General features: G+C 30.9%; 1 protein-coding gene across 1 annotated transcript in view; it reads left to right on the top strand.

The window, feature by feature from the left end:
- The window catches only part of LOC114329928 (gamma-aminobutyric acid receptor alpha-like), a 47708-nt gene that overhangs the window by 7657 nt on the left and 25057 nt on the right, over positions 1–14994 (top strand). Inside the window, exons 2-4 of the mRNA XM_050648149.1 lie at positions 1676–1850; positions 2648–2715; positions 8438–8661. Coding sequence (XP_050504106.1) covers positions 1676–1850; positions 2648–2715; positions 8438–8661 — 467 coding nt within the window. The remainder of the gene's footprint in view (positions 1–1675; positions 1851–2647; positions 2716–8437; positions 8662–14994) is intronic.

Raw genomic sequence — 14994 nt, 5'->3', positions numbered from 1 at the left:
CTGAAAAAGAGTGACATATTTACCAAGGTAAAAGCTAGTTCTGTCGGGCAAAGGAAGATCCCTATTTACGATGACCATTCCTGCCCCGGTTTTTTTCAGTTCCAAAGCCATCCGTATAACATACTACCGTATTCCTCGTACCTTTCGATACCTCCAACACACCTTCATACTTCACTTTCACTTCAAATCAACCATCAAAGGTCCAGATCGGAGTCTGGGAGTCTTTCGGCATCCGTATATCATACTACCGTGTTTCTCGTACCTTTCGATACTTTCAACGCACCTTCGTACTTTACTTTTACTTCAAATCAACCATCAAAGGTCCAGATCGGAGTCTGGGAGTCTTTCGGCATCGTCAGTAGAGGATACATCCGCCTACCTTCTTCACATAATATCTACATGGCTACGAAATCTACCTTTCTAGCCAACCAGTCTCTACCCATCTTCCAGATCTTTAAATCCTATACAATCCGACAAGCGAGACCTGGCGGCTGGCTTTCTCGTATTGTGTATTTATCGTTGTGTATTTTCGCTCAAGGTCACCCGCTAACTATCGTTTGTCGGATTGTACATGATTTATATGTCTCCGCTACTGGATAAATATATATAGGCGGTATCTGTAATAAAAACTTTGGGGCCGCTATGGGAGTACTCGGGAGAGACCCTGAGATAATCAATCACGCCAACCTTTGCACCTTTTGAAGGGATTTAAAAAAATTTAATTGTTCTTTTTTACGTATAAAACATGTTTTACTTTTGTTTTTAAAGTAGGGATGTACAGGCTGTAAATGTTGGCGAATGCTAGGAAGTAAATACCTATTTTTTCAATGGCACTATACTTATAGTAGGGGAGCCCAAGCGGGGATTTTTGCAGTTACTCGGGCGCGTCAGATTTTCATATGGGGAGAAACCTTGTACCCTGTAAATGTAGCTCTACCATATATTGGCTCTAAATACAGGAGAGTTCGTTAAGGGAGGTCCGAAAAAAAATCTATCCTTAGAAAAACTCGAATTTGCCAGATTAAGATAAGGTAAGTTAAGTACATGCAAAACAGTGTATATTTCAAAAATCTGGCGAGTAAGGAAATGGGCGAGTCACAGTTTCACAAAAAAGCGAATATTTCGCGATATGAACGTCAGATCGAAAAACTTAAAAACACGTGTTCAATATTTTTCAAAAATCTATCGAATGATAGCAAACACGACTCCCACGGAGAGGGGTGAGGGGTAAATTTAAAATTATAAATACGCACCCCGCGATATTTCGCGAAATGAACATCAGATCGAAAAACTGAAAAATACACGTGTTCAATATTCTTGAAAAATCTATCGAATGACACCAAACACGACCTCCCACGGAAGTGAGGTGGGGGGTTACTTTAAAATCTTAAATAGGACCCCCCGTTTTTATTGCAGATTTGGATTCCTTACGTAAAAATAGGTAACTTTTATTCGAGACATTTTTGTCCGAGATGGCGCATAATCGGAAAAAACGATTGTTGGAAATGGAAAATTAAATTAAAAAATGGAAAGTCCCCCACTTTATGGAAAACTTACCTTAACTTTTTTTGGTTTTGGACCTACTCTTCACAACCCAATAGGTCCCCATAACGCTCGAGTAACTGCAAGCATACTTTCCTCCCCTAATCTACTATTATACATATTTTTTTTATAGATGTTTTGCTTCATATTAATTTTATCGATTATAACATCTACGGTAGATTTAAGTAGTATAGTAATCATGAGTGGTACTGGAACATTGTCCCAGCAGAATAACCATAAAAATATTTCATTACTATTGGATAATTTGTTAAGAGGATATGACAATAGTATTCGTCCAGATTTTGGAGGTAAGTTCATTTGGATTTCTGAGTTTTAAAAGTAACTAGTTTTCTTTTATAAATCATTCATTTTAAGATCAAATAAATAATATTCTAATAAGAGCTCTATTCATGCTCGTGAAGAAGTTTAGATTTGCATGCTTTGTTTATCCTAAATGTTATAACACCTTATCCGTGGTCCAGTATTGTTTGTCTACTAAAAATGTGTTGATTGGCCCTTAGACGAGAAGCAAGTGACCCTGTAGTTTCCGTATTTTCTTCTATTAATTATCCGTTAATTTTGTATTACGGATGCGATTGTGTATTTTTCTGACTAGAGAATCTATTGCAACTTGCTGAATGACTAATGTATATGCCATTAACACGTTCGGTGCCCATGACGCACGAGTAGTGTCACGAAGGTTTTATCAAAGGTCCCGATGACGCATAAGTGGCGTCAGTAGTACTGTTTTACTAAATGAACGATTTATGTACGTGGTACCAGCCAACTGACGCTTGTTCAAGATAAGCTCCGAACGTATAAAAAAAAGTAAGAGCTCTAATGACGTGAAAACTATACTACGTTTGAAAATTATTGATAGCACAGTTTTTATGACACATCTCATTTACATTTTATGTTGTACTATGTTTGTATACCTACAATATAAAATGTAAATGAGCTGTGTCATAAAAATTTTGCTATTAATGCTATCAATAATTTTCAAACGGAGAATAAGGGTTAAAAATAAAATATTATTCATTCTTTTTTCTAGTGTTTGTTTATGCTTCTATGGTTTTTATTTTTATCACTGTATTGTTGCTTTAAGGTCCTCCTACTATAATAGAAGTAGATATTATGGTAAGAAGTATGGGACCAATATCAGAAATTGATATGGTAAGTTATATAATTTGTATAATATATTATTATATGCATGGCAAAAAACCATTTTCTGGTTTACAATTGTTAAAATTAAATTATTATAATTCACATCTAAATTTAATATAATGCTATTACCTATTGATACGACTCTTATAATCCAGAAAGCCACTGCGCATCCGCTAGGAAAAATATTCCGATTCGGATTTTTTGCACAATCTTACTCAAAAAGGACTCCTTTTAACAAATTTGCATGTTGCCATGGGTCAAAAAATTTTTAAATTTTTTTTTTTCGTTTTTTTCCTAAAATTATTTTTTTTGCATGGAACAAAGTTTTTTTAGGTTTTTTGGATCATTCCAAACAGAAAAGGTCTGTAGTGATATTTCTCTAAAGTTGATAGTTTTTTTACATATAAGCGATTAAAAATTGAAAAATTGCGAAATTGGTCATTTTTAACCCTCAAAAGCAATGTGAAAAACTGAAAATTTGAATGTTGCCAAGGTAGGCAGATATTCTTTAAACTGAAATCCCGAAGAGTTTTTTGCAATACAATATTCAAAACTTCTTTGTTTTTTAATTGCTAATCAAGCGTGCGCGACACTACAGTGCGTCCATAAAGTAACGCATAAATTCATTATTTCATAAACCGGCGACACTAATTAAAAATCCCGAAACAGGTCAATTTTTATTTTTAAATTCCGATTTTTTGGCATATATATCATACCAGTGACGTCATCCATCTGTGCGTGATGACGTAATCGATGATTTTTTAAAATGAGAATAGGGGTCATGCGATAGCTCATTTGAAAGGGTATTCAATTCTCTATTCACTAATATAAACATTAACATAATTATTTATACAAGGTGTTCAAAAAACATTTTTTTATTTAAAATAATTGAGACAAAAAGAAGAATGTATGTAATTTACTTAATTCAAAATACGTTTTACGGTTGTCAGAAAACAGGAAAAAAATGTTTATTTGACAAATAAATATTGTTTTTCGCTTAAATTCAATGTTAAAGCTGCCACCCACCTGTCTCTTGGCAGTTTGAACATTTCGTTTAAGCGAAAATCAATGTTTATTTGTCAAATATTTTTTTTCTGTTTTTTGACAGTAGTAAAATGTATTTTGAATTAAATAAATTACATATATTCTTCTTTTTGTCTCACTTATTTTAATTAAAAATGAACACCCTGTATAAATAATTATGTTAATGTTTATATTATTGGATAGAGAATTGAATACCCTTTCAAATGAGCTATCACATGACCCTATTCTCATTTAAAAAAATCATCGATTACCTCATCACCCCCAGATGGATGACGTCACTAGTATAATATATATGCCAAAAAATCGTAATTTAAAAACAAAAATCGACCTGTTTCGGGATTTTTCCTTAAAGGCGCCGGTTTACGAAATAACGAATTTATGCGTTACTTTATGGACGCACTGTATTTTCCACCGACCGACACGGCGACGCGACAGTATGGTGCAAATGAAAGGAATAAATTCTAGTCCAGAGAAATAAGATTTTTCTCGTGACACATCCCCCTCCAGGCCGAAACCAAATTTTTTGAGTAGTATGGACATCTATATTAATAACCTTTATGTTTCCTGCAGCCGATTTTGGTGATATACATAGTTATAAACAAATGACGACCAAAAAACGGTAAATTTTCGCTTTTTTCGTCTATAACCAAAAAGTTTAGCATTTTAAACAAATTTGAGAGTAAGAAACTCATAAATGGTCTAAAAAATTTCAATATGGCGTTTGCTGAATACGTCTATCCTTATTGATTGCTTAGAAAATTGCAAAATAAATCATAAATTTTGAGTTTTTATAAATTTTCATAACTTATGTAAAAATTAACTTAGAACCTTTTTATTACACGAATTGCTGAGACTTCTGGTTCTTAAATTATATTTTAAATTTCAAAACAATTGTTCAAATAGTTTAAAAGTTATTTAATTTGTTTATCCCAAATTCATTTTTTCTGCAACACTATAAGTCAGAAAATTATGAGGTTATAGTAAGACTTCTGAGAGTTTATGGAAGAAGAACATTTATACTATTGACTTAATTAAAAAAAAAATGACAAAAAGTAATTTTAAACAGTGTAAAATTATTTTGCAAAAACACGTCGATTTTTTGCTTACTTATAAACAATTAGAATAACTTTTTAAGCGTTACCCGTAGAAAAATTATTTGTTCATATTTGGAAAGCATGAATTTGTATACACATTTAGAAAGAAAAACAATTGTCCTAGGACAATTAGGGACGAAGTTAGCCCCCCTTTCACATGTTTTTGCAAAATAATTTTGCAGTATTTAGAATTATTTTTCGTCATTTTTCTTAATTAAATTAATAGTATAAATCTTCTTCTTTCATAAACTATCCAAAGTATTAGTGTAACTTCATCATTTTCTGACTTATAGCGTTGCAAAAAAAAAATTAATTTGTGATAAACAAATTAAATACCTTTTAAACTATGTGACCAATTGCTTTGAAATTTAGGGTATGATTTAAGCACCAGAAGTCACAGCATTCCGTGTAATAAGAAACGTTCTAAGTTAATTTTTACATAATTTATAAATATTTATAAAAACTCAAAATTTATGAATTATTTTGCAATTTTCTAAGCAACCAATAAGGATAGACATATTCAGCGAACGCCATATTGAAGTTTTTTATACGATTTATGAGTTTCTCACTCTCAAATTTGTTTAAAATACTTAACTTACGTTATACACGAAAAAAGCGAAAATTTACCGTTTTTTGATCTTCATTTGTTTATAACTATGTATATCATCAAAATCGGCTGCAGGAAACATAAAGGTTATTAATATAGATGTCCATACTACTCAAAAAATTTGGTTTCGGCCTGGAGGGGGTTGTGCCACCAACAGGATATTTTTTTCCTTATTTCTCTTAACTATTCGTTATTTCGTAAACCGGCGACTTTAAGGAAAAATCCCGAAACAGGTCGATTTTATTTTTAAGTTATGATATTGTGACATATATGGTATACTAGTGACGTCATCCATCTGGGCGTGATGACGTCATCGATGATTTTTTTAAATGAGAATAGGGGTCGTGTGGTAGCTCATTTGAAAGGTTCTTCAATTCTCTATTCAGTAATATAAACATTTATATGTCAAATATGTTTTTGTCAAATAATTTAATTTAATAAACATTTTTTGGACACACTGTATAAATAATTATGTAATTGTTACATTACTGAATAGAGAATTGAAGAACCTTCCAAATGAGCTACCACACGACCCCTATTCTCTTTTAAAAAATTCATCGATTACGTCATCACGCCCAGACGGATGACGTCACTAGTATACCGTATATGTCACAATATCATAACCTAAAAATAAAAATCGACCTGTTTCGGGTTTTTTCTTAAAGTCGCCGGTTTACGAAATAACGAATTTTTATTCCTTTCATTTGCACCATACCATTTGTATACACACGCAACGGTGGAAAATAGTGTCGCGCACGCTTGATTGGCAATTAAAAAACAAAGGGGTTTTTGATACTGTATTGCAAAAATCTTTTCGGGATTTCATCAACCGATGTTTAAAGAATATCTACCTACCTTGGCAACATTCAAATTTTAAGTTTTTCACATAGTTTTTAAAGGTTAAAAATGACCGATTTCGCAATTTTTCAATTTTTAATCGCTTATATGTCAAAAACTATCAACTTTAGAGAAAAGTTACTAAAGACCTTTTCTGTTTGGAATGATCCAAAAAACCTAAAAAAACTTTGTTCCATGCAAAAAATTATTTTAGGAAAAAAACAAAAAAAAAAACGTTTAAAAAATTTTTGACTCACTTTTGGTCCTGGCAACATGCAAATTTGTTAAAAGGGGTCCTTTTTGAGTAAGATTGTGCAAAAAATCCGAATCGGAATATTTTTCCTAGCGGATGCGCAGTGGCTTTCTGGACTATTACTAAGATTTGTTCATTTGGAGCAGTGTATTTGATTGGTTTGACATTACATTATATTTATTATGACAAACAAATACCTAATAAAATAAACAAACAAACAACTGATTATAATATGTTAATTCATAAAAATTGTCATAATTATTAAGGTCTAAATCTTCAAAAGGATTCTCTTCTAATCTCTCCAAAAGCGTACTATCTTCATTAGCGGTAGCTATTTTTGGTCCTCCAGAAGCTTGCTTTCTTTCGAGAGTCTCTTGTTCTCTCCATCTTTTATTAATATTAAAAACTGTTGTTCTGCTTACGTTAAAATGGTGTTTTACGGCAGATAGTGACCAACCATCTTCTAATTTCGCTACAATTCTTGCTTTTAGTTCTTTGCTAGCATGTGGAGCCATTTTTTGAGGTTAAGCAGAATAAGTTATTTGACAAATTTTAAGATTTGGCAGTAATAGTGACAGTATGTAAATAATAAGTATTTATCCTTGAAAATACCAGCTATTATTACCATCTATTATGAAAGATTTTTCCATAATATTTGTTAAATTTGAAATGAAACGCGATACAAAAGAGCCTCAATTCGCAAACTTTATAAAAGGTACTCTTTTGTGGAGCATTTTACCTACTTTAAATTTAGCAAATATTGTGGAAAAATCTTTCAAAATAAAACTATAATTTTAGTAATATTATAGTAATATTCATATCAGCTCTTTTGTGGTTAGAATATTGTGTGTGCCACTCATTTTTAACCCGGCACCTGCCACGTGGGGTGCTACCAGCACCCCATAACACATTTTTATCAAATATTTGGTATTTCAAGTTTAGTAACCGAGCTGTGCGTCACAGTAGCTTTCTATAATATTATATAGCATATATGTGTTAGTGTTTGAAGTGGTTATTTAGTGTCATTCTGAACTTATAGCTCTAAAGTCGAATTGTGGTGTAATCATCTGGCACTTTAAGTTTTAAATTTTTTTTGTATTTTTGATAAACAGGTCAAATTTACATTTTTTATTGAAATAACTGATTTAAATTATTAATATAGACTCTATACTCACTGAATCTTAATTTTTTTAGATATTTTATTTGACTTCATTTATTATGGCTTGGTACTTGCTAATTTGCTTATAAAACCTTTTTCATTTTATTTTTTAACTTTTATAACATATTAGTGGCTAATAAGTTAATAAAACATGTTTATTTATATTCTTGTGTTACTCAACACATTATTTTGTTTTTTAAACAAGTAGATCACAGAAAAATTTTGAGGGGTGCTGTGAGCACCCCACGTGGCAGTTGGCGCCTTGCAAAGCCACGTGGCAGGTGCCGGGTTAAAGCGTTTGGCGGTTTTTTATTCTTGTTTTGATAATAGTGCCTGTAAATAATAATAAAATAAATGAAGTATAAACAACTAAGAACTCAATCTCCAAAATGAAATTAAAACGCGTCTTAGAAAAGTCTTAGAAAATTTTCTATAACTGAAATTATGGAGAAAAAATTCACAAATCAGTATAGATTACCCATATTAATTTAAAGTTCCATTTAAATAAAATTACGAGTACAATAATTAAACATTATAATTTATGAAAGTTTTTTTTGTCAAGCATTGGATTTTAATACAAAGATTTACCTTCATACCATTTTTATAATTTTGAAAGTTTTTTGTCAAGCATTGTATTACAGTACAAATATTTAACTTTATACCATTTTTATAATTTTGAAAGTTTTTTTGTCAAGCATTGTATTTCAATACAAAGATTTAACTTGTTACCATTATAGACATATTCAATGGATTGTTATTTTCGGCAATCTTGGAGAGACAAAAGATTGTCGTTTTTTAGTCACACAAACTATACCCTTGCTCTCAGTATCTCGATGCTGGCCAAAATATGGAAACCAGACACTTTTTTCTACAACGGAAAACAATCGTATTTACACACGATTACAACCCCAAATAAATTTGTCAGGCTCCATCACGACGGAAGGGTATTGTATTCTTCCAGGTAAGCTTAGATATATTAAGATTATAAGATTAATTAATTATTATTATACGTAAGATTATAAGATTGACTTTTACCGACAATATCGATGTTAATTCTGTTCATTTCCTGATGTAGTTTGTTAGTTTGCCTGCTGCAACTAAGCTTCTGACATTTCAGGTAGAAATTTTGTATATCGTATCAAGAAGAAAAATCTATTATGGACGGTTTTTTATATGTTATAGAAAAATCTAAACATAAACTCAGAAAAGGGCGAGATAGTGCAGTTACTGAAGGTTTTCGCCTCCGATTTCGTTGAACCTCCATCGATTGTCATGAAAATTGCTGAGTAGTTAGAGGATACCTCAAGGAACAAAGGTGACATGATGTCAACTTGCGCTTTTGCCCTGGGGTGGATGCCACCCCTTCTCGGGGGTGAAATTATTTTATTAAAAATAATACCATAAATCGATAGAGGGACAAATTCTAAGCAACATTTGTTATATAAAGTTATTACTATAAATCAATACTTTTTGAGTTATTAAAGATCAAAAATTTTATTCTTTCGTAAAAAAAAACATGTTTTGAATCTGTTCTTCAAGTATAACTAAAAAACTATAAGCTTTTACAAGAAAGTTATAATTACCAAAATTGAAGATAATAAAAAATTTAATACACTTTTCACTTATGTTAATTCAAAGTGAGTTAGGGGCAGTGGTGTCATGGCAAAATTAGCAGTGTGGGAACGCAGTGCCGGAACGCACTGCTAATTTTTGTTTACAAAACCTAAATTCTCTATTATTTTTTTTCTTTTCTTAACCAGTGCGGGAACGGCGTTCCCACGCGTTCCCACACCATGACACCACTGGTTAGGGGTAATTGAATGTATATTTTTTCGACGAGTACTAAGATCTAAGTATTCAAGCTTAAATAACGGGACAACTATGCATTTTATAAAATATATAATATATCTGCTAAACACTTGTCAAAGTACTTTGGAATACCTATCAAATAAGTTCCAGAAGAAGTTAATAGCATCAAAATTAAACAAGTTATGGTGAAAATAAGCGAACCCTTTCGAATTTTTTAGGAAAAAGTAAAAAATAAAACACGCCATTTGCACAAAAATTAAAATTCTTACAATTTCTTTATATTAGCATAAGTAATGATTTCAATAATTTTGACCGATTTAGAATGCATATTTGTGAAAAAAAGATATTATTTAAAAAAATCAGAATTTTTAAAAGTATCGTAATTTTCATTTTCTTTTGATAAATAACTCAAAAAATACTTAATATACGTAAAAACCAAATTTTTAGTTTTTTCTGTACCAAATATTTTGCCTGTTTACTATTTTTGTAAGGTAAGAAATAACCGAGATATAAACGTTTAAAGCTTAAATTTTGCTGCGAGAACCATGTAACCGGGGCCATTTAACCTTTTATTATTAAAAAAGTAAGGGGTTTAAAAGACTAACTTTAACGTGATTTAAGAGCCCTTGAAATTAGATTTCAAATGGCTTTTAAGTGAACCTGATATCGTAAAAATTAACAGAGTTATTTAACAAAAATAATAACATTTTTTGGAAAAACTTTTAAAAGATAAATTTTGAAAAATTTTAAACATACATTTTAATGCTATTTTAACTTGTTAGGGGCTCATTTGATAGATATGTTTAAGTGCTTTGTTTAATAAGTTTATGTTATAAAATGCATCATTTTCCCGTTAAGCTTGAATACTTGGATTTAAGTACTCGCCGAAAAAAATATACATTCAATTACCTATAACTCACTTCTAAATTAACATTGAAAGGTTTTCTAGTAAGGAGTTTATTTTATTTTTTATTAGCTTCAATTTTGGTAATAATAACTTTTATGTAAAAACTGTATAGTTTTTGAGTTATTTATGAAAAATCGGTTAAAAACATGCATTTTTCTCACGAAAAATAAAAATCTTTGATCTTTAATAACTCAAAAAGTTTTGATTGATTTTATTAACTTTATATAACAAATTTTGCTTAAAATTTGTCCCTCTATCGATTTATGGGGTTATTTAAAAAAAATTTCAGCCCTAAGAAAGGGTGGCATCCACCCCAATGGTAATAGCGCAAGTTGGCACCATGTCACCTTTGTTCCTTGAGATATCCTCTAACCACTAACCAATTTTCATGCAAATCGATCGAGGTTCAACGAAATCGGAGCTCATATCCACCTTCAGTGACTGCACTAAAACGCAACCGAAAATACGTGATTCTGCCTATTTGGTCATCATTAGTACAGTGCAGACAAGTTAGAACAAAAAAATTTAAATTGGGAGAGGATTATTGCAGGAGCCATGTACCGATTTTGTGACAATAATAATATCAGCCAACTCAATTTTCATTGTATAAACTATTTTAAGTCGAATCGATATACATTGTTTCATCTACATCGTAGAGGTAGAAGAGGACGCATTATACAGGGTGAGTCATGAGGAACTGTACATACTCCTACCTCGAATGCAGGCCTCTATGGGGAATAACAAATGGCCATTAAAAAGTGTCTGCTCCCATTGTTTAATAATATACAGGGCGAGTTGTTAATTTTTACAGAAATTTGCATTCGTCATAATATTTAAACAGTAAGATCGATGTGTCTCTTATTTTGGATAATCGATAAACTATTACCACCCAATCAACTGATTTATTCAAACTAGAAAAAAATCAGGTCCGGCTTTAAAAAATTAGTTCGTTTTGGTCTTACAAAAATATTTCATCCTGTATACGGTTTTTGAAAACTCTAATAAGAATTTTACAAATGAGACAAATAGGCAATTAAAATGGCATATTTCGTTTTTCCCCACACAATTACTTAATTTTTTATAAAAAAATCAAATTTGACTATGAATTAAAAGTTTGGTGAAAAGAACCATGGATTTAAAAAAATTTACCTTTTTTTTACAAAAATTAATGTTTTTTTGAACAAATATTTATATTATAAGTTACCGCCCAATCAACTGATTTTTCAAACAAGAAAAAAAATCAGGTCCGGCTTTAAAAAATTTGTTCGTTTTGGTCTTAGAAAAAAATTTCACCCTGTATACGGTTTTTGAAAACGCTAATAAGAATTTTACAAATTAGACAAATAGGCAATTAAAATGGCATATTTATTTTTTCCCCACACGATTACTTAATTTTTTATATAAAAAAAATCAAATTTGACTATGAATTAAAAGTTTGGTGAAGTGAACCATAGATTTAAAAAAATTAACTTTTATTACAAAAATTAATTTTTTTAACAAATATTTTATTCATAACAGAGGCTCTTAATCTGTGGTACATGTACCACTGGTGGTACATATCATTATTTGTAATAATGTTTTTTGTTATTTTTTTGCTTGTTTCTTCTTTTTATTAATCTTTAAGTCGTTTTACTCTGATGTATAATCCTGTTTTTGCTTCCTTACTTTTATATTTTTTAACAATTTTGGTCGTGTGAGCCAAAAATTTTAATTTTTTAAAAACGAAATGCATTAACGAAACTTTGTGTTAAGAAGCCACACATTGGTAGGTAATCATTATAATTAATCGGATCCATTTACAAAACAATTAAGATGTATTAAGAGTTGACCTACCTGTTTTTGGCTTCTTAATATAAAGTATCGTTTATGCATTTTATTTTTAAAAAAGGCAACATTTTTGTACTCACAAGACCAAAATTATTAAAAAATATAAAAATAAGAAAGCAAAAAGATAGACCTATACATAAAGGTAAAATGACTTAAAGATTAAAAAAAAAGAAGAAGAAAGCAAAAAATAACAAACAACTGCGGTTCTTGTGTAAAAAAAACTTTAAATTTTCTGAATTAATTCATATTTCTTACTTTATTAACTTCATATTTTGTTCTTACTTTATTAACTGACCATAACATTAAAGTCTCTTAATGTAGAAATTCTCCAGCATGTTACAGTTTTTTAAAATGAAGAATTCCGCTAAGTTTGCAACTTGTTGCAGATGATTTCTTGAGGAATATTTACATACATATTGAATTATTTATTAAGCAAAAAATCTTTGCAGTAAAAAAGTCAGCTGACCAAAGCTGACTTTTTTACATTTCCCATTTTAGAACTTGGTAAACAGAAAACGATTGAAGATTCTTGACATCATTTTGTAAATATGTTGTAAATAAAGTTTATGTTAGGAAAAAGAATCTAAAAAGTATATTGAAATACTCCACTTACCTCAAGAAATAGCATCCACTATAAAATAACAAAATAATACACGTCTATAGTTTTAAACGAAAACCTAACAATGCCTCAATTGTATAACACACTTTAATTTTATTCGGTCCGCTTTCGTTCAATCCCAACTTTACACTAATATAAATATGTGATATGCTTGTATTGTTCTACCCTCAACGGCCGTTTATGATCCTCCGAGACCTACAGAGCCAGATTCAAATAAAATTTCTCGGAATATATAAATTTAAATTTTTGCATTTTGGCCAGGTTTTCGGCAAAATTCACCACTGTGCGTCATCACGCCCAGATAGATGACGTCACTTGTGTGATATATATGCTAAAATATCAAAATTTAAAAATAAAAATCGACCTGTTTTGGAATTTTTCCTTAATGTCACCGGTTTACGAAATATCGAATTTATTCCTTCCATTTGCACCATACTGTATGTATAAATTATATATTTGTTAAAAAAAATTTTAATTTTTTTTTAATCTATGGTTCACTTTACCAAACTTTTAATTCATAGTCAAATTTGATTTAAAAAAATTAAGTAATGGTATGGGGAAAAAATAAATTTGTCATTTTAATTGCCTATTTGTGAAATTCTTATTAGAGTTTTCAAAAACCATATACAGGGTGAAATTTTTTCCAAGACCAAAACAAACTAATTTTTTAAATCCGGGCCTGATTTTTTTTCTAGTTTGAATAAATCAGTTGATTGGGTGGTAATAGTGTAACAATTGACCAAAATAGGAGACACATCGATCTTACCGTTCAAAAATTATGACGAATACAAATTTCTGTAAAAATTAACAACTCGACCTGTATATTATTAAACAATGGGAGCAGACACTTTTTAATGGTCATTTATGTACAGTTTCTCATGACTCACCCTGTATATGTAAATATTCTTCTTCTTCCAGTGCCGTCTCCTCAATGAAAGTTGGCTACTAAAATTTCAAACACCCGTTTAAAATTTAGCCGTAGCTGTTCTCAAATGTTCCTTAGTCACGATAGTCTTTTCCTTTCTAGTCCACTCTTTCCGTCAATCTTTCCTTTCACTATTAGTTAAGCACATTGGTACTTATTATTTCTCAGTATTAGGCCAGGGTAATAAGACAAAAAATATACCCTGTTCGTGACACTTCAGCAGCCAGGGTACTGAAGCGTTTTTTCGACAAGTAATACCTATAGGAACAAATTGTAACTATTTCCTGTGTAGGATCTGGCGGCCATTTTTATTTATAAACAATTAAATGTCAAAAAATGACATTTTTCCCTTTTTTTCAAATCAATGGAAAACAGTGAAACTTATGATTTTTTTAGTACAGATATCTTTGAGATTATGGAAAAAGCTTTAAAATGACATATTACAAAGTTTGATATACTCATTTATTGTTAATATAATTGCGAAAAAAGGTCGGAATTGCAAAAAAAATTATTTTCGCAATAACTGCTGTGAAAATTAGTGTACAGGTTTGTCAAATGAGGGTCTTTGGTGCTTAATATGTGATAAAAATTTCAAAGCGATTTATTCAATTGTTTAAATTTTATTCGAATTGAAAAAAGACTAAGTTTTCACTCTAATGGCATATAAAACAACATAATGCTATTCTACATCCCACCAGAATGAAAACAATGGGAACCTTCTCTGGTTACACCTTCGAGGCTTCTACAATTTGCAAGCCATACGGATGCTGAGACTAGGGAAGATGACGGAATTCTACAATTTACAATTCACGTCCCATCTGCTGAGCGCGGTAAAGTTCCAACGAGAATGGTTCTCTTCATACTCCACACAGAGTAAATGTAAATCAAAAATGAATAACCATTTTCAATTTCGTTGCAAAACGAAAATACAGCCGAACCATATTCTAGTCCAATCAGAGAGTACTGCAAACACCTCTACCGGTTTCGAAACTTATTAGTCTCTCATCAGGAGGCACATATGCTGCTCTCCTTGATCCAACCAAAACAAACCCCAGCGTGCAGTCCCGGATTGCAACGAACGAAATGGCATAGATGCCCTAGCGGCAACTGCTAGCAAAAAGACTGTTTTCACTCTAATGGCATATAAAACAACATAATGCTATTCTACATCCCACCAGAATGAAAACAATGGGAACCTTCTCTGGTT

The sequence above is a fragment of the Diabrotica virgifera genome, chromosome 4 (genome assembly GCF_917563875.1).
Source record: "Diabrotica virgifera virgifera chromosome 4, PGI_DIABVI_V3a".
Taxonomy (NCBI): Eukaryota; Metazoa; Arthropoda; class Insecta; order Coleoptera; family Chrysomelidae; genus Diabrotica; species Diabrotica virgifera.
The sequence above is the reverse complement of the archived record's forward strand: the minus strand, read 5'-3'. Positions and strand labels throughout refer to the sequence as shown.